This window comes from Bufo bufo, chromosome 8, assembly GCF_905171765.1.
Source record: "Bufo bufo chromosome 8, aBufBuf1.1, whole genome shotgun sequence".
Classification (NCBI taxonomy): Eukaryota; Metazoa; Chordata; class Amphibia; order Anura; family Bufonidae; genus Bufo; species Bufo bufo.
In genome coordinates this window covers 10,863,300-10,885,695 of record NC_053396.1, presented here as the reverse complement: position 1 = coordinate 10,885,695, position 22,396 = coordinate 10,863,300, and the positions used below count along the sequence as shown (strand labels likewise).

The 22,396-nt window shown below is 42.8% G+C and overlaps 1 protein-coding gene across 1 annotated transcript; it reads right to left on the bottom strand.

Annotated features, from left to right (window-relative positions):
- Nucleotides 1–2,069: 2,069 nt before the first annotated feature.
- On the bottom strand, nucleotides 2,070–13,684 carry LOC121009250 (leucine-rich repeat neuronal protein 1-like). The gene is made up of 2 exons (XM_040442241.1): nucleotides 13,514–13,684; nucleotides 2,070–4,388 (listed from the first exon to the last, which is right to left on the bottom strand). Exon 2 carries the CDS (start codon nucleotides 4,336–4,338, stop codon nucleotides 2,128–2,130), a length of 2,211 nt encoding a protein of 736 aa, XP_040298175.1. The 5' UTR covers nucleotides 4,339–4,388; nucleotides 13,514–13,684; the 3' UTR covers nucleotides 2,070–2,127.
- Between the last annotated feature and the right edge of the window lie 8,712 nt (nucleotides 13,685–22,396).

Here is a 22,396-nt window from a genome sequence, read left to right as displayed (position 1 = left end):
ACTAGACACACGGCTCATCCCCTTCAGTCACTACACACACGGCCCGTCCTCTCCGGTCACTACACACACGGCCCATCCCCTCCGGTCACTAGACACACGGCCCGTCCTCTCCAGTCACTACACACACGGCCCGTCCTCTCCAGTCACTACACACGCGGCCCATGCCCTCCGGTCACTACACACACAGCCCGTCCTCTCCAGTCACTACACACAACCTGAGGGTGTCACACTGCACAGTTATGTGACACCTCAGCCCCCCCCCCACACACCTATCTCAGATGTCCCTCTCCAGACAGTATTTCTCTCTCTGTGTTCATGTTGATGAAGGGACGCTCTCTCGGGGGTCTCCGTGCTGCTCTCACATGTCTCACTCTTCTGGTCTTGTTCATTTGACTCTTTTATGAAGGCCTTTGAGGACACTGTAAATCATTATATATTGTTATATCTGTAAATATATTTTTTAAAAATATTCGCTGTGTCCCGATCTGATATTTCTCACGTCTCTTCTTCTCTGATCTCTGGATACACAGATCTTGGGGGCCATGTGCACCCGCTGTGGTATGTGGCCTGTTGGAGCCTGTCCGATGAAGAACAACCTGATCCTGCAGCACATGACATAGTGCTATCCAGGTATAAAGAACACAGTATCAGGGGGCCCCAAACAGGGCCCTTATGATCCTCTGGGTCCATCTGCAATAATATGCAATAAAGCCGAAGCATTGGGCAGTGGATGGCCATCAGGACAAGTGGTGCTCATCAGCATTCACCTTCAAGGGCCCTGAGAGAATTCTAGAGGGCCCCTTAGATTGCAACCAGGCATTACTCAATGCATTCTGGGAATTCTTGAGTGTTACTGCCCGTTCTGAATATTTTGATCTCATGAATATAATGCCAGTATACAGTGAAGACTGACACAAGCAGGGTAGTAGGATGATATAACTTAACAGTGCAGATATTAATGATTAAGATTCATATATATATATCACACACACACACAGGTTGTCACAGCTCCGCCCCTATTTGGAAATGATTATAAATCTGTACGGTGGACAGATCGTAAAGGCATTGGAAGGAACGTTGTGAACAGGAAGAGGTAAGGAAATCTGTGCAGTGCATGAGGGGACAATGGAGTATATGCCACAGAAAGGTGGAGAGAAGATGTATTATTGCTTAAAGGGAATGTCCAACTTTGAACACCATTTTGTTCTAAATTCTGTCCTTATTAATCTCTTAATATATCTTTATAGCGGTGAGAGCTTTGCTTTTCTGGCACAGAGCTCCAAATCCCCTGCATATACATAAGAGTTAAAGAATAATAATTTGGCTGCCTTCAGACGTCACTAGGGGGAGCTCAGAAGCTTAGAGTATACTAATGCATTGTATGTATGCAGTAAGCTCCATAGCTCCCTCCAGTGGTGCATAAAGGGAGTATGAATTTTATCATTTAAAGAGCACTTGTCAACAGGATCAACCCTCTTTAAAGGGATTTTCTGGGACTTACTGACTTATCCTTAGGTTGAGTCATCAATATCAGATTGGCGAGGGTCTGATTCCTGCCCAAGCCGTTTTCAGAAGCTTGGATTGGAGCAGCACTGCAGTAACCAGGCAATGCCACTACACAAGGAGCTGTGTAGTTTTAGGAGCTGGTTCCAGTGCTGGAGCTTCTGAAAACCGGGTTCAGACCCCTGCAGATCTAATATTGGTACATGGTAAGTGGAGACCTATGTTACACATTTTGCATTGGGGCCCAAGAGCTCCCTCTCTAACTTTCCTTAATATAAGAAGCAACACAACTAAATCAACAGACTACAGACAGGTGTGAACTTCCAAAATTCCCTTCTTATTGACAGTTTTCCACAAAAGACACGTGACGTATAAATGGCCGCCATTTTACTTTAGAAAGCTGGTAATGTAGGTTAAACCGAGAACCAAGAACGAAAAGAAAAAAATGTGTATCGTCGCGGTCTAATTGTCTCTCGCTGGTGCCAGTCTGGACAAAATTGTGCTAATGGCACCAAGTCACGTGATGTCTGCTGGTACAAAAATTTCTAAGACAGGAGGACATTTTCTACGCATGAAATTCTGGGGCCCAATGTCCAGTTCATTGCATTGGAGGGAGGGAGGGGTTTAAGGCTGCCACATGTAAGTCTTTGACGTATCAATCTGAACCACCGTTGGAAACGTCTTGTCTTCTTGAGGTGGCACCAAAACCGGCTGTTCCAAGCTGCTCTCCTTTTCCTTCTCGACTTCTCCTTCCCAAAGACTGATGAGTGGTGGATAGAACTCATTGAGAGGGATGAACGAAGCCCTCTGCATATACTTTTTTAAAGAATGTCCACAGCTTTTGTAACGGAGGTGATGTCCAGCATAGACGATGACAGCAGCCATGCATAGTCCAGCAATTAGGGAGCCAAGAGCTGCTGAGAGGGCAATACTGACCGGCCGACCAACTGCAGCCACTGAAAAGGAAGCATCCTTGGTGGTCACGTTGAGACAAGATTGTTGACTTGGCCGGGATAGAGATGACACAGTGAAGCAAACCTCATACTTGGTAGCTGGCTGTAGATGTGTGAGGTTGTACTCTTGTATATCTAGAGGAACTTTGGCGGTATAACTGATATGTGGATTGTGTATCCTCATGGTCGCTGAGGTCCATAGGGCTGGAACGAGGACGTTTGGAGCATTGGCTGGCCCGCCTAACATCTTCCACTCCACCACAACAAAATTGGAATGAACTTTCTTGGTGACTATGGACAGAGACGTGAACTCCTGCTCCTCAGTCCCATTGATGAAGATGACAACACTTTTACTGTCTGTACCATCTGAGTTCCACATTTGGCACATGTATGACCCAGAATCTTCTTCTGTAGCATCCAAAATTTCCAGAGAACCCTCAGCTAAGATTCGGACCCTGCCCGTTCCTCCTGATATTCTTTCTCCATGAGGCGTTATCCAGTATATCTCTGGCTTTGGGTGACCGCTGGCTTGGCAGTTGAGAGTCACCAGCTGGTGTTTGGATAGATGAAGCCGAGATGGAAAAGAATTTTCGTCTATTAGTGGAGGACATCGACTTAACCAAGCCTGTCCTTGTATTTCCTGGAAGAGGTGTCCGCTGACCAGTGGTGGGCTTGTACAGAGTGTGGCTTGGGCTTCAATCAGCTGAACTGATGAAAGTCCTTTCCAGTTGTTCTGGCAATCACAGCGCAGAGGATTACTGTATAAGCTGATTTCAGATAATCCCGGTAGTGTCTGAAATACTTTAAGCGGTATTAATGCCAATCGATTATTGCTAAGTAGTAAAGTCTTCAAAGCACTAACGTTGGGTCCAAAGGCACCAGGGTCCAGGTAGGTCAACCTAGGGTTGTTGAAAATTTCCAATTTAATAAGCTCAGGCAGGTCCTGGAAGGCTTCCGCTTCCACTCTTTCTAAATCCTCCATTGAATTTAGGCTGAGTTCCTCAAGATGAGGCATGTCTTTAAAATCTCCGGACCGAATTCTACTTATGGGGTTTTTGTTAAGGTCTAAGAATTTAAGGAGCTTCAAATGCTTCAGCGCCTCCTTGGGGACAGAAGTAAGACGGTTATCAAAAAACGAAAGGCTTTCAAGGTAGTCCAACCCAAAGAAGGCATTTTCTGGAATCTGGTTAAGTTCCATCCCTGCCAGTACTAGACTGTGTAATCTTCCAAGTGGTTGAAAATTCAAGTTTTGAAGGGCGCTCACAGGGTTCTCACCGATCATGAGTATCTCTAAGTTTGGAAGGTCTTCAAACCACGTTGAATCGATAAGACGTAGACGGTTGGCATTGAGATGAAGTCTCAGTAGTTTTCCCAAGCCGGCAAAGGCTCGAGGGCCAATATAATTAATCTGGTTGTGATTAATATACAACTCTTCTAGGCTCTCTAGATCTTTTAGGCAGTAGTCCGGCAGCTCAGTGAGCTGATTCTCCTCTAGATAAAGAGTGATGAGATGGGAAAGGTTGGACACGCTTAAGTCCCGGATGCTCTGAAAGTGGTTTTGAGACAAGTCAAGTTCGGTAAGATTCACCAGATCTTGAAGTTCCCAACCCATGTGTGATATCTTATTACTCTGCAGAAGTAGCACTTGGGTATCAATAGAGATATTTTCTGGAATGTGAGTCAGTAGAAGGTCATTGCAGTCCACCGTCTTCGCTTCATGGTACACAGACTGTGGTGTGAACCAGGGCCTTGTTTCACAAACACATTGAGGAGGACAGAATGCCAGACCCGAGATGCACAATGACTGGCAAATGACAAGAAGAGCCAAAGTCTCAGTCCAAGGAAGTAATCTCCTCATTCTTAAGGAATCAATACAAGGCATGTTGAAGGAAATCCAGGAGAAGACAAGGAGCCAGTTGTGGGCCTATGGATCTGGAAGGAGACAAAGCAGAAGGGAATATTACAAGAAAGAACCCAAATTCTTCATCTAGTAATGTCATATCAGTATCTCATAAACCACCATTTATAGGGCGTGAAGAAGCTAGAGAATGTAAGTATCACTATCTGGACAACATTCGTTCAACAGGTGTGATGTCAGGTTCACCAACCTCAACGTAACTGGAAGCTCATGGGCTCCAATGCAAGATCTGTATCAGGGCATCCCAACTACCATGTGTCATTTATAACACTAGGGTCGTCTTATGTGGCCTTTGGGTCCCCCTAGACATGTGGCCCCAGGTGCAACTTCTACCTCTGCACCCCTAGTCAAAGCAGTCACAATAACAGATTATACTCCTTCAAAGGCAATGGACCTCCAGCCACAAACGTGGACAAAAATGCCCTTAAAGGGGTTGGTCCACCTGGGACATTGATGACATATCGCTAGGGACCTCTGGGACCTGCTCCTATCTCCAGAACAGGGTCCCCAAACTGAAGGACAATGCACTGCTTCTGAGAACAGCTAAGCACCCTCGCTTGGGAACTTTAGAAACTCCCATAGCATTCGCAGAGTGCTCTCCTTCACTTGGGGGGCCCCGTTCCAGAGATACGAGCGCGTCCCAGAGGTGGGACCTGCACCTATCTGACATTGATGGCATATCCTAGCAATGTAACATCAATGTCCCAGATGGGCCAACGCCTTTAAAGAAACACTCCAGGAAGAACTAATACACTACTGTATTCCTAGTGCCTGACCTGAGGAGATTCAAAGACCACCAAGTAGAGGTAATGCTCCGCCTCTAGTTTTTATTGGCATGTTCCTTTAAGGGTTCTTTAAGAGATTAAACCTGCTGCCAATGAACGGTGAAGCAGTTGCTCGTGGCAACCAATCAGTTTTCAGCATTCATTCTTTGAAAGGACCTATCAGATTCCAGCTCTCTTTTGTCTGAGGGCTTTTGGAAAATGAAAGCCACCACCCGATTGGTTGCTATGGCCATATGCTCTACAATGCCTTGGCAACCCAGTGTCTCCATATTTTATATTATATTATTGTATTAGAGGATATATATTATATATACGTGTTCTCAGATTCTTACATTAAAGCCACAAAACCTTACAATTTTTCTTGTCTAAGCCATTGATTTAGTAATCACGCCCCCCAGTCCCCATCTGTTCTTCATCCTCCATCTTGGCTCGCTCGCTCCAGTGTTTTTCCCTGTCTTCCCCGTTAATACAAATCCATGATCCCTTTATTCTTGTCTCGTGCCGGTTCCTCTCCGCGCCCATTCTCTCGCCCCCACCCCCCATAATTCGCCTGCTCCCCTCATTTGTCTCCCCATCTTAAGCCCCTGTCTCCTATGCTCTCTTTTAGCTCGCACTAAGATGTTGCCATGGCAACACCCTGAGCGCTTTCTCCCAATGATAGGAGAGGGAAGGCACATTATTAACCCCGAGCGCGCCGCCGGGAACTGCTATATCCACCTCCGCAGCCATGGATTAGGTGGTGCAATAGAAACGGAATGAATGGAAAAGCGGATCCATGCACATGCACGGATGTAGCAGTGCTGAGCCCGTCACAGTGCTGCGTCATTCCGATGGCACGTAACGAATCGTTAAATAACAAATTCAGCTCTACTACATCTCATCGGGATACGCAGGAATACCTGCAAGCCAATGCACAGAAGAGTGAACTAATCTTTAGCATGTTACCCCCTCCTCCCACCCCTCCGCCATCTTGTAAGCTGCCATCTTCCTCACAGAGGTTTTTTGGAGCAGCTTAAACTGCCATATTAAATGGGTTGTCAGGGAAACCATTTAAAGGGATATCGCGCCTAAATCCGATCTATTGCTCCCTGTTATCAGCCACTTGAGGGGCATACTGCGGTATTTTTCAATTCTTCAAATTCCTCGCCCCCAACACTACTACTACCACTATCAAACTCCCCCCATGATGGGTTTAGCCTGGTCCGTCACAGCACGGTGCCAACAGCTGGCCATATATTTTTAAAGGGCCATGACACGTAGGGTGCCGTCGCCGTCGCCGGCAGCCTCGCCACATGGGACAGCTCCTTCCAGTAGTCAGAGCAATGATGCAGACCGGACACGGCCACACTTTCTGGCATCATTCATATCAACCAATCGGAGCTTTCCAAAGACAGAAACCTGCTCTGTCATTGGCTGCTATGATCAACAAGGCCGATGGCGGCAAAGCTGTGGTAAATCCACGCGGTGGTGCAGCTCTGAGCCCGATGCCTCAGTTATATTACAGATCTGTGGGCCCTGCTGTACCTCCTTATGCCTCTGAGGCACATCGAGGTAGCATCTTCTCATCTCCTGCCACATTATGGAGGCACCATACCGATCCTGCCATACAAGATGGGCGTGGACCCTAATAGGGTGAAAGAGCCATAAATAAGCCAATGCTGCACACCAGGCCTTGCCATGTCTGACTAAAAATGGCCGCCTTGTTCATACCAACCAATCAAAGGGACTCCACTGGAACTCCAGTTACTATGGGTGACAAGGGGTGAGCCAGGAAAGGACAGAAAAAGAAAGATATCCCTGTACTGTGACATCACTGTGTTTATTATCCCTGTACTGTGACATCACTGTGTGTATTATCCTGTACTGTGACATCACTGTGTTTATTATCTCTGTACTGTGACATCACTGTGTGTATTATCCCTGTACTGTGACATCACTGTGTGTATTATCCTGTACTGTGACATCACTGTGTTTATTATCTCTGTACTGTGACATCACTGTGTTTATTATCTCTGTACTGTGACATCACTGTGTTTATTATCCCTGTACTGTGACATCACTGTGTGTATTATCCCTGTACTGTGACATCACTGTGTGTATTATCCCTGTACTGTGACATCACTGTGTTTATTATCCCTGTACTGTGACATCACTGTGTGTATTATCCCTGTACTGTGACATCACTGTGTGTATTATCCTGTACTGTGACATCACTGTGTTTATTATCTCTGTACTGTGACATCACTGTGTGTATTATCCCTGTACTGTGACATCACTGTGTGTATTATCCTGTACTGTGACATCACTGTGTTTATTATCCCTGTACTGTGACATCACTGTGTGTATTAGTTCTGTACTGTGACATCACTGTGTGTATTATCCCTGTACTGTGACATCACTGTGTTTATTAGTTCTGTACTGTGACATCACTGTGTGTATTATCCCTGTACTGTGACATCACTGTGTTTATTATCCCTGTACTGTGACATCACTGTGTGTATTATCTCTGTACTGTGACATCACTGTGTTTATTATCCCTGTACTGTGACATCACTGTGTTTATTATGTTTGTACTGTGACATCACTGTGTTTATTATCCCTGTACTGTGACATCACTGTGTTTATTATCCCTGTACTGTGACATCACTGTGTGTATTATCCCTGTACTGTGACATTACTGTGTTTATTATCCCTGTACTGTGACATCACTGTGTGTATTATCCCTGTACTGTGACATCACTGTGTTTATTATCTCTGTACTGGGACATCACTGTGTGTATTATCTCTGTGCTGTGACATCACTGTGTTTATTATCCCTGTGCTGTGACATCACTGTGTTTATTATCCCTGTACTGTGACATCACTGTGTTTATTATCTCTGTACTGTGACATCACTGTGTTTATTATCTCTGTACTGTGACATCACTGTTTATTATCCCTGTACTGTGACATCACTGTGTTTATTATCTCTGTACTGTGACATCACTGTGTTTATTATCCCTGTGCTGTGACATCACTGTGTTTATTATCTCTGTGCTGTGACATCACTGTGTGTATTATCTCTGTACTGTGACATCACTGTGTTTATTATCCCTGTACTGTGACATCACTGTGTTTATTATCCCTGTACTGTGACATCACTGTGTTTATTATCCCTGTACTGTGACATCACTGTGTTTATTATCTCTGTACTGTGACATCACTGTGTTTATTATCTCTGTACTGTGACATCACTGTTTATTATCCCTGTACTGTGACATCACTGTGTTTATTATCTCTGTACTGTGACATCACTGTGTTTATTATCCCTGTGCTGTGACATCACTGTGTTTATTATCTCTGTGCTGTGACATCACTGTGTGTATTATCTCTGTACTGTGACATCACTGTGTTTATTATCCCTGTACTGTGACATCACTGTGTGTATTATCCCTGTACTGTGACATCACTGTGTTTATTATCTCTGTACTGTGACATCACTGTGTGTATTATCTCTGTGCTGTGACATCACTGTGTTTATTATCCCTGTGCTGTGACATCACTGTGTTTATTATCCCTGTACTGTGACATCACTGTGTTTATTATCTCTGTACTGTGACATCACTGTGTTTATTATCTCTGTACTGTGACATCACTGTTTATTATCCCTGTACTGTGACATCACTGTGTGTATTATCTCTGTACTGTGACATCACTGTGTTTATTATCTCTGTACTGTGACATCACTGTGTTTATTATCAGTGTACTGTGACATCACTGTGTTTATTATCTCTGTACTGTGACATCACTGTGTTTATTATCCCTGTGCTGTGACATCACTGTGTTTATTATCTCTGTGCTGTGACATCACTGTGTGTATTATCTCTGTACTGTGACATCACTGTGTTTATTATCCCTGTACTGTGACATCACTGTGTTTATTATCCCTTTGTGCATTGTTTACATAGTTTATATATGGAAGGGTGGCCACTAGATGGCGATCTTGTGTTCTGTGTGGTGGTACTATCAGTAACTGTACTGCATGACTGCTGGGAGATCAATGCTTGGCCAGCAGACAGGAGAGAGCTATGATTGGCAAGATCACAACAGAGAGCAATAGCCATATCCAACACTGCAGATACAGATGTATTAGAGCAGAGTTTGTCATTCGGCATAACTTGCTACCTGTGCTATTCTGTTGCAAATCCCAGTGCATTATCACACTAGGTAAATGAAACAGAACAGTGACATAGTCAGCTCTGCTACACCAGTAAGTATGAAATATATCTAAACCAGGCTTACAAAAGAGAAGTGCACCATCTTTACACAAAACTCTGGAGCCCCAAAATTTCTAAACATCCAATTAATGTAGCTTTCAACTTGTCCTGAAGAATCTCAGACCAATGGGCATTCTAGATTATCAGATTTCATACTAAAGGAATTGTACAGGGGTCCCATAAGTGAAAAGAAATTAGGCTACTTTCACACTAGCGGCAGGACGGATCCGAGAGGGTGAACAGCCTGCTGGATCCGTCCTGCCGCTGGTGTGAAAGTACCCTTATTTTGCATATGGAAGACTATGGAAAGTTGCAAAATCCTGTGCTGGTTAATTTCATATATCTTAATAGGGGTCGGAGAGGACCATTTTACTGACAGAGTTCCAAATCCCCAGCTTTCACAGGCATACAGTAAAAAGACATCATTTTCTCTGCCTGCAGCCACCACTAGGGGGAACTCACTGTATACAGATTATACAGCTCCTATGGAATGTAATAATAAATGCAGCCACCACTAGGGGGAGCTCACTGCATACAGATTATACAGCTCCTATGGAATGTAATAATAAATGCAGCCACCACTAGGGGGAGCTCACTGCATACAGATTATACAGCTCCTATGGAATGTTATAATAAATGCAGCCTCCAATAGGGGGAGCTCACTGCATACAGATTATACAGCACCTATGGAATGTAATAATAAATGCAGCCACCACTAGGGGGAGCTCACTGCATACAGATTATACAGCTCCTATTGAATGTAATAATAAATGCAGCCACCACTAGGGGGAGCTCACTGCATACAGATTATACAGCACCTATTAAATATAATAATAAATGCAGCCACCACTAGGGGGAGCTCACTGCATACAGAATATACAGCACCTATTGAATGTAATAATAAATGCAGTCACCACTAGGGGGAGCTCACTGCATACAGATTATACAGCTCCTATGGAATGTAATAATAAATGCAGCCACCACTAGGGGGAGCTCACTGCATATAGATTATACAGAACCTATTAAATATAATAATAAATGCAGCCACCACTAGGGGGAGCTCACTGCATACAGAATATACAGCTCCTATTGAATGTAATAATAAATGCAGTCACCACTAGGGGGAGCTCACTGCATACAGATTATACAGCTCCTATGGAATGTAATAATAAATGCAGCCACCACTAGGAGGAGCTCACTGCATACAGATTATACAGCTCCTATGGAATGTAATAATAAATGCAGTCACCACTAGGGGGAGCTCACTGCATACAGATTATACAGCACCTATTGAATGTAATAATAAATGCAGCCACCACTAGGGGGGGCTCACTGCATACAGATTATACAGCTCCTATTGAATGTAATAATAAATGCAGCCACCACTAGGGGGAGCTCACTGCATACAGATTATACAGCTCCTATTGAATGTAATAATAAATGCAGCCACCACTAGGGGGAGCTCACTGCATACAGAATATACAGCACCTATTGATACTAGCTGTATATTCTATATGTGAGGCGCTCCCCCTAGTGGTGGCAGCAGGCAGAATATTTTTTTATTATTTTCATCCTTGCGGTTGGCCTCTGAGGGCTGTACCATATAAAAGAAGGAATGTATATAGAAGAAGATAAAGAACTAGCTGACTGCCTCAATGAATATTTCTGTTCAGTTTTTACAAAGGAAAATGAAGGAGAAGGACCTCAGTTAGGAAAGAAGACTAATGAATCTTTTGATGCATGTGTCCTTACAGAGGAAGAGGTTCTAAGTCAGCTGTCTAAAATTAATACAAATAAGTCACAGGGGCCTGATGGGATACACCCAAAGCTATTAAAAGAGCTCAGCGTTGAACTAGCAAAACCATTAACAGATTTATTTAACCAATCGCTGGCAACAGGAGTCGTCCCAGAAGATTGGAAATTAGCAAATGTTGTGCCCATTCATAAGAAAGGTAGTAGGGAGGAATCGGGCAACTATAGGCCAGTAAGCCTGACATCAATAGTGGGGAAATTAATGGAAACCATACTTAAGGAGAGGATTGTGGAACATCTAAAATCCCATGGATTGAAAGATGAAAAACAGCATGGGTTTACTTCAGGGAGATCATGTCAAACTAATCTTATTGATTTTTTCGATTGGGTGACTAAAATAATAGATGGAGGAGGTGCAGTAGACATCGCTTATCTAGACTTCAGTAAGGCTTTTGATACTGTCCCACATAGAAAGCTTATCAATAAAGTGCAGTCTTTGGGCTTGGACTCCCATATTGTTGAATGGATTAGGCAGTGGCTGAGGGACAGGCAACAGAGGGTTGTAGTCAATGGAGTATATTCAGACCAAGGTCTTGTTACCAGTGGGGTACCTCAGGGATCTGTTCTGGGACCCATATTGTTTAATATCTTTATCAGCGAAATTGCAGAAGGCCTCGATGGTAAGGTGTGTCTTTTTGCTGATGACACAAAGATTTGTAACAGGGTTGATGTTCCTGGAGGGATACACCAAATGGAAAAGGACTTAGGAAAACTAGAGGAATGGTCAAAAATATGGCAACTAAAATTTAATGTTGATAAGTGCAAGATAATGCACCTGGGCCGTAAAAACCCAAGAGCAGAATATAAAATCAGTGATACAGTCCTAACCTCAGTATCTGAGGAAAGGGATTTGGGGGTCATTATTTCAGAAGACTTAAAGGCAGGCAGACAATGTCATAGAGCAGCAGGAAATGCTAGCAGAATGCTTGGGTGTATAGGGAGAGGCATTACTAGTAGAAAGAGGGAGGTGCTCATGCCGCTCTACAGAGCACTAGTGAGACCTCATTTGGAGTATTGTGCTCAGTACTGGAGACCATATCTCCAGAAGGATATTGATACTTTGGAGAGAGTTCAGAGAAGAGCTACTAAACTGGTACATGGATTGCAGGATAAAACTTACCAGGAAAGATTAAAGGACCTTAACATGTATAGCTTGGAAGAAAGACGAGACAGAGGGGATATGATAGAAACTTTTAAATACATAAAGGGAATCAACAAAGTAAAAGAGGAGAGAATATTTAAAAGAAGAAAAACTGCTACAAGAGGACATAGTTTTAAATTAGAGGGGCAAAGGTTTAAAAGTAATATCAGGAAGTATTACTTTACTGAGAGAGTAGTGGATGCATGGAATAGCCTTCCTGCAGAAGTGGTAGCTGCAAATACAGTGGAGGAGTTTAAGCATGCATGGGATAGGCATAAGGCCATCCTTCATATAAGAAAGGGCCAGGGGCTATCCATAGTACTCAGTATATTGGGCAGACTAGATGGGCCAAATGGTTCTTATCTGCCGACACATTCTATGTTTCTATGTTTCTATATCCACAAGACCCATCCGGCTTAGTGTCCTAAAATGGTCCTAAAAGTGTTGTAAAAATATGGTAATAAGTCGTTCTAGTCACATGGTGCAAATGAACCAATCAGCATCTACTCAACGGGTTCTATTAGTAAACACTGCCCCCCCATCATTGGAGTCATGGAGTGACTACTTTCAAGAAATGTCGTAATATCCCACAACCTCTCAGATTTTATTTTTTTTCATGATTCCCTGCAGTACTCCCATCGACCAGCAGGTGTCACTGTGTTTGTTGCTGAACATCAACAAAGATTCTACCCTGAGACCAAGGAAATTCAGAACTTTACAATCAATTTTATAAAAAACGTCCAGTCTCCCCTCAGAAATACACTGGAAATTTGAATTTTTTTATTTTATCTAATTAACTGTTTCCGAGAATGTTTTTTGTTTTTTGTTACCCTTTAATTTTGGGTATAGGGGCCCTATGAACAATGAACAATATTTTCAAAAAATCATCCGGTACAGTTTTTTTTAAATTTTGCATATCTATCTGTACCCTCAACGCATGACGTCACCTCCCATGACAACATGCCATGCCACTTAACAGTGCCGAACCGGCGTGCCCCATGCAATTTTATGGAGGGCAAGAGGAATGGAAAGGAGGAGATCCAAAAATTTGGACTCAATGAGGCAGGACAAGACGGAGAATTGAGGACAACGGGAGGGGACACCTACTAATGAAGGATGATAATATTAGAAATAGACCTATTTACCGTCAAAGAGGCCTCGGTTTTTGAGGGGTCACTACCGCTTGAGAAGAAGACTTGTCCACGGTTCTTCAACTCTACGCCATTAGCCTTCAGGGGCTTGGGTCTACCATTCTTTGTCTTTCACGCCCTGGTCTGCTCCGTCCTTGCTTGGTTCTTGGAGGAGCAGTACCTTCGTTCCTTATCCCTGCAGAGATGTCTCCTTCGAGGTTCCTTCTGGTCTACTGGTGGACCTTCTCGCCTTTGTCTGTCATGTTTTCCCACCCGTTTGGTCTTCTCTCTCTCCCTCGTGTTCTGCTTTGTGGCTGTTTCTTTCTCCTCCGGCTGAATAAAAGGAGCTTTTTCATCTGACAGGTGCTCCAGCCGGCCAATCATCTTCCAGAGCTTCCAAGGATGCGACCAATGGAGAAGACGGGCAGGCGGGACCGATGGATGTGTAAAGCGTCTGATATAGAAGCTGACAACACACGGTGATATTATGAATATGGATTAGGCCTGAGATCACGCCGCTGACCTGCCTGGAAACAGAGGATTTCACATATTAACTCATTATTGTCCTCCCCACCCCACCCCACCCCAGACACAAGGAAAGGGCTCAGGAACCGGGGGCAGACAGAACTAGTGGCTCCTAAGGAACCAGACACATGAAGGAGGATGCACACTAAAGATTTTCCTGCAATGCCATTATGCAGGGCGACAGCTATCGCCCCCCCCCCCCCCCCCCATCATACATATGTAGGGCTCAGTCGAGCATGCATGTGTTCTCGACAGGGGAGTAAGCCAAAGACAGAACAAAGGATCGGGCATGTTCGAAGCCAATGTGACCAATATATCCCTATACATATGAAGTGGTGCTTAGGAATCAGTATTGTATGGCCCTGTTATGTGTTCACAGGATGGCACTAATATGTAGGCACTTTATGATGCAGCCATTAGCACTGTATGGCAGTATAATTAAGATACTGTTTGGTGCCATATTGTGCCTACTCTGTGACAGTATTATGTAGGTACCATGTGGCGGGTATGGTGGTATTATCTAGGTGATGTATGGCATTGTTATAAGATCACACTATTGCAGTATTAGGCAATATATGGTAGTATTATTTAAGCACACTAGGGCGCTGCTATGTGTTCACTACTATATGGCAGTATTAGGCAATATGTGGTAGTATTATTTAAGTACTCTAGGGAGCTGATATGTGTTCACTACTATATGGCAGTATTAGGCAATATATGGTAGTATTATTTGAACACTTTAGGGAGCTGATATGTGTTCACCACTATATGGCAGTATTAGGCAATATATGGTAGTATTATTTAAGCACACTAGGGCGCTGCTATGTGTTCACTACTATATGGCAGTATTAGGCAATATATGGTAGTATTATTTAAGCACACTAGGGCGCTGCTATGGGTTCACTACTATATGGCAGTATTAGGCAATATATGGTAGTATTAGTATTTAAGCACACTAAGGGTACTTTCACACTTGCGTTTTTTTTTTTTTGGCACCGAGTTCCGTCCTAGGGGCTCAATACCGGAAAAGAACTGATCGGTTTTAACCCCTATGCATTCTGAATGGAGAGCGATCCGTTCAGGATGCATCAGGACGTCTTCAGTTCAGTCTTTTTGACTGTTCAGGACGGAGATAATACCGCAGCATGCTGCGGTTTTATCTCCGGCCAAAAAAACGAAACACTTGCCTGAATGCCGGATCCGGCTTTTTTTTTCCATAGGAAAGTATTAGTGCCGTGCCGTAAAAATGTAAAAAAAAAAAAATAGAAATGGATCAGTTTGTCCGTATGACAAACAGACAGACGGACCCGTTCTTGCAATGCATTTGTGAGACGGATCCTCATCCGGCTGTCCATTTGCATGCAGATTCCGGCGATGGAGCTGCTCGCCGGATCACTCTTAGGCGATGATAATGTGTTTACTACTATAAGCCATTACTGTTACTGTTATTTAGCAATATATAGTAGTATTTTTTAGGCACTATATAGCGCTTTTATAGGTGCACTATATGGCGGTATTATGTATTATTTAGCAATATGGCCAGTTTCACACCTGCGTATTTGGTCCTGGGCTGACTGATCCAGACGCACTGCATGGTGTGAGTACGGGGCAGCAATCCCGCAGTCAGGCGTTATAAACCGTGTCAGACCGGAAAGTGTAGCCTTCACATCCAGCGTATTTCCCAAACCAAATGCGCTCTTATGAAACTAGCCTATGTGGCAGCATTAATTAAACCCTGCAGGACGCTATATGTTCACTATATGGCAGATTATGTGAGCACTATTTAGCACTATACATTAGTGTCATTTAAGCCCTGTAGGGGACTGATACGTGTTCACTATATGGCAGTATTATGTGGGCACTATTCAGGACTGCTATTAAGCACTATATGGTAGTATTATTTAAGCCTTAGTCAGTCTTATTCACTATATGGCAGTATTATGTGTTTACTATTCAGAACTATACATATATAGTGTTATTTAGGAGCTGTAGGGCACTAATATGTATTCACGAAATGGCAGTATTATGTGGCCCTTTTGCGGTACTATAATTTAGCGCTATAGCGTTTTTTTTACGGTATGTCCTGCAGGGCAGTGTTATTTGTTCGTCATATAGCAGTGAGCACGTGGAATTTGTAGGCACTCTATGGCACTATTTGCACATTATATGTCAGTATTATGTGGGCGCTGTATAGTGGTATTTTTAGGCACCCTGTGGTACTATTTGCACATTATATGTCAGTATTATGTGGGCGCTGTATAGTGGTATTTTTAGGCACCCTGTGGTACTATTTGCACATTATATGTCAGTATTATGTGGGCGCTGTATAGTGGTATTTTTAGGCACCCTGTGGTACTATTTGCACATTATATGTCAGTATTATGTGGGCGCTGTATAGTGGTATTTTTAGGCACCCTGTGGTACTATTTGCACATTATATGTCAGTATTATGTGGGCGCTGTGCAGTGGTATTTCTTAGGAACTCTATGGCACCATTTGTGCAATGTGGGCACTGTATGGTGGTATTATTTACGCACAGTATGGGGCTGTATTATGGCGATATTGCCATATGTGGAGCAACTCAGAACAGGGTTGATATGAAATATAATGTCGCAGTGACGCAGAAGTTAGTACAAGCAGTATGGCCTCCATCCCTGCCTGCCACCCAGCTTTCCCAGACTGGGAGGTCAGTAGGTCAAGCTATGTAATAAACCCTCCTTGTCACCGTGGGAGCTGTAGTAGGGGCAATATCAGGTGTCACCCAGCTTTCCCAGATACAGATATAACTAAGGAACATCCAAACCTCCCTAAGCTATGGGGTGTTCAGGTAAGTCGTCACCATCCACAGGATCCACTTACCGTCACTGTCAGAGTGGCCGGATTCCAGTACAGCGATCGGCCACGTGACCTCACCCAGGTCTCCACTGCACTCACACGACATGATGAGAGGAGTAGTAGGCGGCTCGGATGACATCATCGCAGTCATGCCGTGGTCTCATCATCCATGTCCTCGGGGAGTCATCTGCTGCATCGGACCATGAGCGAATGCGATGATGTAACCATAGAGACCACGCTCTGTACCCGATGTATCCAAAAATCTATCAGAATAAAGCATCATGTATCATTTCCAGAAATAAAGGGCTGCTCCAGGAATCTACCACCAGACACCTATTCTGTGCCTTCCCGCAAGGTCATGCGGTGAAGATCTAGGGGGGGCTGCAGTGAAAACTGACACACACGACGACCAAAAGCAAAGAGAGGTGGCAATGCAAAATATAGGGCCATTAATGGTCTATGGAAAGGTGGGCACTGTGATGGCGCCATTATTGTCCGCACTTTGGAGACCAAGATCACTCAGAACTAGAATAGTAGCAAAGTGCGTTTTTTTAGCACTGTATGGCGGTATTATTTAGCTTGTTTATTTTGACATTACAAGGGCTTAGCTAAACGGCATGCTGGTGTAGCATGGGCCCCAGGTGGTGTCAAGGGGGCCTCTTGACATTCTGCCTTGGCGGTGGTATTTAGACGCAGGGTAACAGACTGAATCTGTGCCGCGGTTAACGGGATGACTTTGCGGCACTGTTTTGTGTTCTCTATATGGCTGTATTATATGGGCATTGTATGGTACTTTTATATAGCACTATATGGTGGTATTATTTAATCACTGGCACTATGTGCTCTCTCTATGGCTGTATTATTTGGGGACTGTGTCATTATATATATATATATATTACTATAAGGTAGTATTAATTAATCACTGGCGCTATTATGTGTTCTCTCTATGGCTGTGTTATTTGTAGACTGTGTGATACTTATATATATATATATATAGCACTATATGGTGGTATTATTTAGTCATGGGCACTTGTGTCCTCTGTATGGCTGTATTGTGTGGGACTGTATGTTAATATTATTTAGCGCTATATGGTGGTATTATTTAGTCACTGGCATTGTTTTGTGTCCTCCATGGTGCTATTATTTACTATTCTATAGTGATATTACCGTATTTCTCACTGCCGCGGTTATGTGTTCTCTGTATGGCTGTAGTGCGCGGGCACTGTGTGGTAATATTATTTGGTCACTGTCTGGCATTGTTCTCTGTGGGCACTGTGTGGTATTAGTATTTAGCACTATATTGAGATATTATGTTCTCTATATGGCTGTATTGAGAGGAGTCTGTGTAGTACTATTATATGGTAGTATTATTTAGTCACTGCTTGGCAATATTTTGTGTTCTCTATACGGCAGTGTTTTGTGCGGCTGGGTTTTCGGTGGTCCCGACTCTGTAGTGGGTCCCCTGGACACTGTTGAGGTGTCACCAGGCGTTGCTGCTCTCTAGACGGGATGGTAAGGTGGGGTGCACCCCAATGGTCCAGAGAGTTGGCTTCTCCAGTCCCAGGCAGAAGAAGGTTCTGTGCTGAGGAAAGGTCTAAGCTTGCTGTCCCTCTCACTCTCAGAACGCAGGTACCATGGCCCAGCATCTTCTGGTCACTCGTGTAGTCTGGTCAGTCTCTCCTACTAAGCACTGGCCCCTAGGGGCTCTGACTGCTCTCCTTATATACAGTTTCTATCTGAACTAGAACCTTTTAGCGGGAGGGGTGGATTGGAGAATCACAGCCTAACAGAAACAATGTTGCAATTTCATTTTGTCATAGACATGTATAGAGTTTCAATACAAGTCTATGGGAATGACTAAGCAGTGTTTCCAGACATAAACAAGTCTTCGGATGTAAACAACAGAGCTAAACCAGACAGTCAGAAGGTCAGTGTGTCTGCACAGTCCCTTATAGTAACTATGGAAGATTCTAACTTCTCAGTGCATAGATAGAAAGTCCCAAAGTCTCTCAAGGGCTGTGCGTTAACCCTTTCCACAGTGAAGTGCAGGTATAGTACAAAAACACTGCAAATGAACAGGATATATTACAGTAAACATAAAATGCAGTTCAACAATATAAAATAGCATAAGTGTAAACAATTGCATAAGTCACAGTGCAGGTTAACCCTTCCAAGTGCACTAAAGTAGTGAGTCACTGACTTTGCGTAGTAGTAATAAGGGCAAATGTCCAGAAACCTCCATAGTCCAAAGTACCTTTGCTCCAGGGCACTACATATGGTGGTATTATATAGTCAAGGACAATGTTTGTTCTCCATATGGCTGTATTATGTGACCACAGTTTGGTGCTATTATTTAGTACTATATGGTGGTGTTATTTAGTCACTGGCCCTGTTACGTGTTCACGGTATGGCTGTATTATGCAACCACAGTTTAGTGCTATTATTTAGCACTATATGGTGGTATTATTTAGTCATGTTCTCTGTATGGCTGTAATTATGCGACCACAGTTTAGTGCTATTATTTAGCACTATATGGTGGTATTATTTAGTCACTGGCACTGTCACGTGTTCTCTGTATCCCTGTATTATGCGACCACAGTTTAGTGCTATTATTTAACACTATATGGTGGTGTTATTTAGTCACTGGCCCTGTTACGTGTTCACGGTATGGCTGTATTATGCAACCACAGTTTAGTGCTATTATTTAGCACTATATGGTGGTATTATTTAGTCATGTTCTCTGTATGGCTGTATTATGCGACCACAGTTTAGTGCTATTATTTAGTCACTGGCACTGTCACGTGTTCTCTGTATCCCTGTATTATGTGACCACAGTTTAGTGCTATTATTTAACACTATATGGTGGTAATATTTAGTCACTGGCACGGTTACATGTTCTTTGTATCCCTGTATTATGTGACCACAGTTTGGTACTATTATTTAACACTATATGGTGGTATTACTTAGTCACCGACACTGTTTGTTCTCCATATGGCTGCATTATGTGAGCACAGTGTGGCACTTTCATCCACTATATGGTGGTATTATTTAGTCTGGTGCTGTTAGAGGTTCACTATATGGCTGTATAGGGATCAGTGGGGCCCCCAGCAGCCAGGGCCGCACCAGTTCACATAATAAAATCCTTTTTCAGGTACACTGTTTTGTATTGAAGTGTATTCTGGGGACAAGCATTTTGTAGATTTTTTTAAATTAAAAGACAAGAAATGATTGCAATAAAATGTAAGAAGCCTGCAGCATTGTAAAATAAAGCCGTCACATCACTGCACATCTAGGCATATAGAAGTGACGGTGGCCATTTTGGTCGTCACTCAGCTTTCCAGGAAGCAGATTTATAGTGCTGCCATTTACTTATTTGACGGAGAGGTTTTGGTCCCGGGACGGGCTGCAACCGCTGTGCGAATAATGGTTGACATGTGATTTACATTGCAGCACCAGCGCCATCTGCAGGTACATCTGGGCATTGCAATCAGAATGGGACATCAAGACTGTAAGGGGAAGTTCACACGCAGCATTTTTGGATTTTTGTTGTCACTTTTGTTGAATCTCATTTTCATGAAATTTTCCAGCATTTTTTTAAAATTAGTTTTGAAAAGTTTTAGGTTTTCAAAAGTTCATAGTTTTCTATAGGAGGAGATTTTATGACATGCTCCGCCATTGAGGAGATCAACTGGCCTACCGCACCGCTACAAGATCGGTCAGTTACCCATAAGCCCCACCAAAAGTAAGAGAGACTGCTCCAAGGCTGATCCCATTGACTAGAACTGGGAGAAGAGCAGACTGGCGGTCTGGTGTCTTCAAAGAGCTCCTCCTGAAGGGGTTAAATAACATTGGTTCTCAGGGACTGTGCACATTATCACGTCAACCACAGCATAAACAGGGCTAAAAAAAAAAAAAAGTGGAGCGCCCCTTTAAGGACCAGCAGTTTGGTTACTATGTACTGTCCTGTGGAGCATACAGAACGCTTGGCTTGTCCCCAATGTAGCGGGGAATAACGCCACCTGGCAGCCGCTACCCGCAGCACTGGCACGAGTGTTACCTTCACCATCTACAGGAAATCACAGGATACAACCAAGCACTGTGACGTCTCCCGCCTCCACCTAGAAGCCAATGTCCGCTCTGCCGTCAGCCCATAGGACGGGGGACGAGGGCGGAGGAGTTACTAACATTTCCACAGAACCCGACCAGTTTACAGATTTCTTTTTTTTTTCTTGATTTAATTAACAATAGTAGAATTCCTGGAAAACCATAGGGGGGAGGGGTGGGAAATACTAAATCTCATGCATATTCTTCTACATAGGGGCAGTATTATAGTAGTTATATTCTTGTACATAGGAGCAGTATTATAGTAGTTATATTCTTGTACATAGGAGCAGTATTATAGTAGTTATATTCTTGTACATAGGAGGCAGTATTATAGTAGTTATATTCTTGTACATAGGAGCAGTATTATAGTAGTTATATTCTAGTACATAGGAGCAGTATTATAGTAGTTATATTCCTGTACATAGGAGCAGTATTATAGTAGTTATATTCTTGTACATATGAGCAGTATTATAGTAGTTATATTCTTGTACATAGGAGGCAGTATTATAGTAGTTATATTCTTGTACATAGGAGGCAGTATTATAGTAGTTATATTCTTGCACATAGGAGGCAGTATTATAGTAGTTATATTCTTGTACATAGGAGGCAGTATTATAGTAGTTATATTCTTGTACATAGGAGGCAGTATTATAGTAGTTATATTCTTGTACATAGGAGCAGTATTATAGTAGTGATATTCTGTACATAGGAGCGGTATTATAGTAGTTATATTCTTGTACATAGGATCGGTATTATAGTAGTTATATTCCTGTACATAGGAGCAGTATTATAGTAGTTATATTCTTGTACATATGAGCAGTATTATAGTAGTTATATTCTTGTACATAGGGGGCAGTATTATAGTAGTTATATTCTTGTACATAGGAGCAGTATTATAGTAGTTATATTCTTGTACATAGGAGCAGTATTATAGTAGTTATATTCTTGTACATAGGAGACAGTATTATAGTAGTTATATTCTTGTACATAGGAGCAGTATTATAGTAGTGATATTCTGTACATAGGAGCGGTATTATAGTAGTTATATTCCTGTACATAGGATCGGTATTATAGTAGTTATATTCCTGTACATAGGAGCAGTATTATAGTAGTTATATTCTTGTACATATGAGCAGTATTATAGTAGTTATATTCTTGTACATAGGGGGCAGTATTATAGTAGTTATATTCTTGTACATAGAAGGCAGTATTATAGTAGTTATATTCTTGTACATAGGAGCAGTATTATAGTAGTTATATTCTTGTACATAGGAGCAGTATTATAGTAGTTATATTCTTGTACATAGGAGCAGTATTATAGTAGTTATATTCTTGTACATAGGAGGCAGTATTATAGTAGTTATATTCTTGTACATGGGAGCAGTATTATAGTAGTTATATTCTTGTACATAGGAGCAGTATTATAGTAGTTAT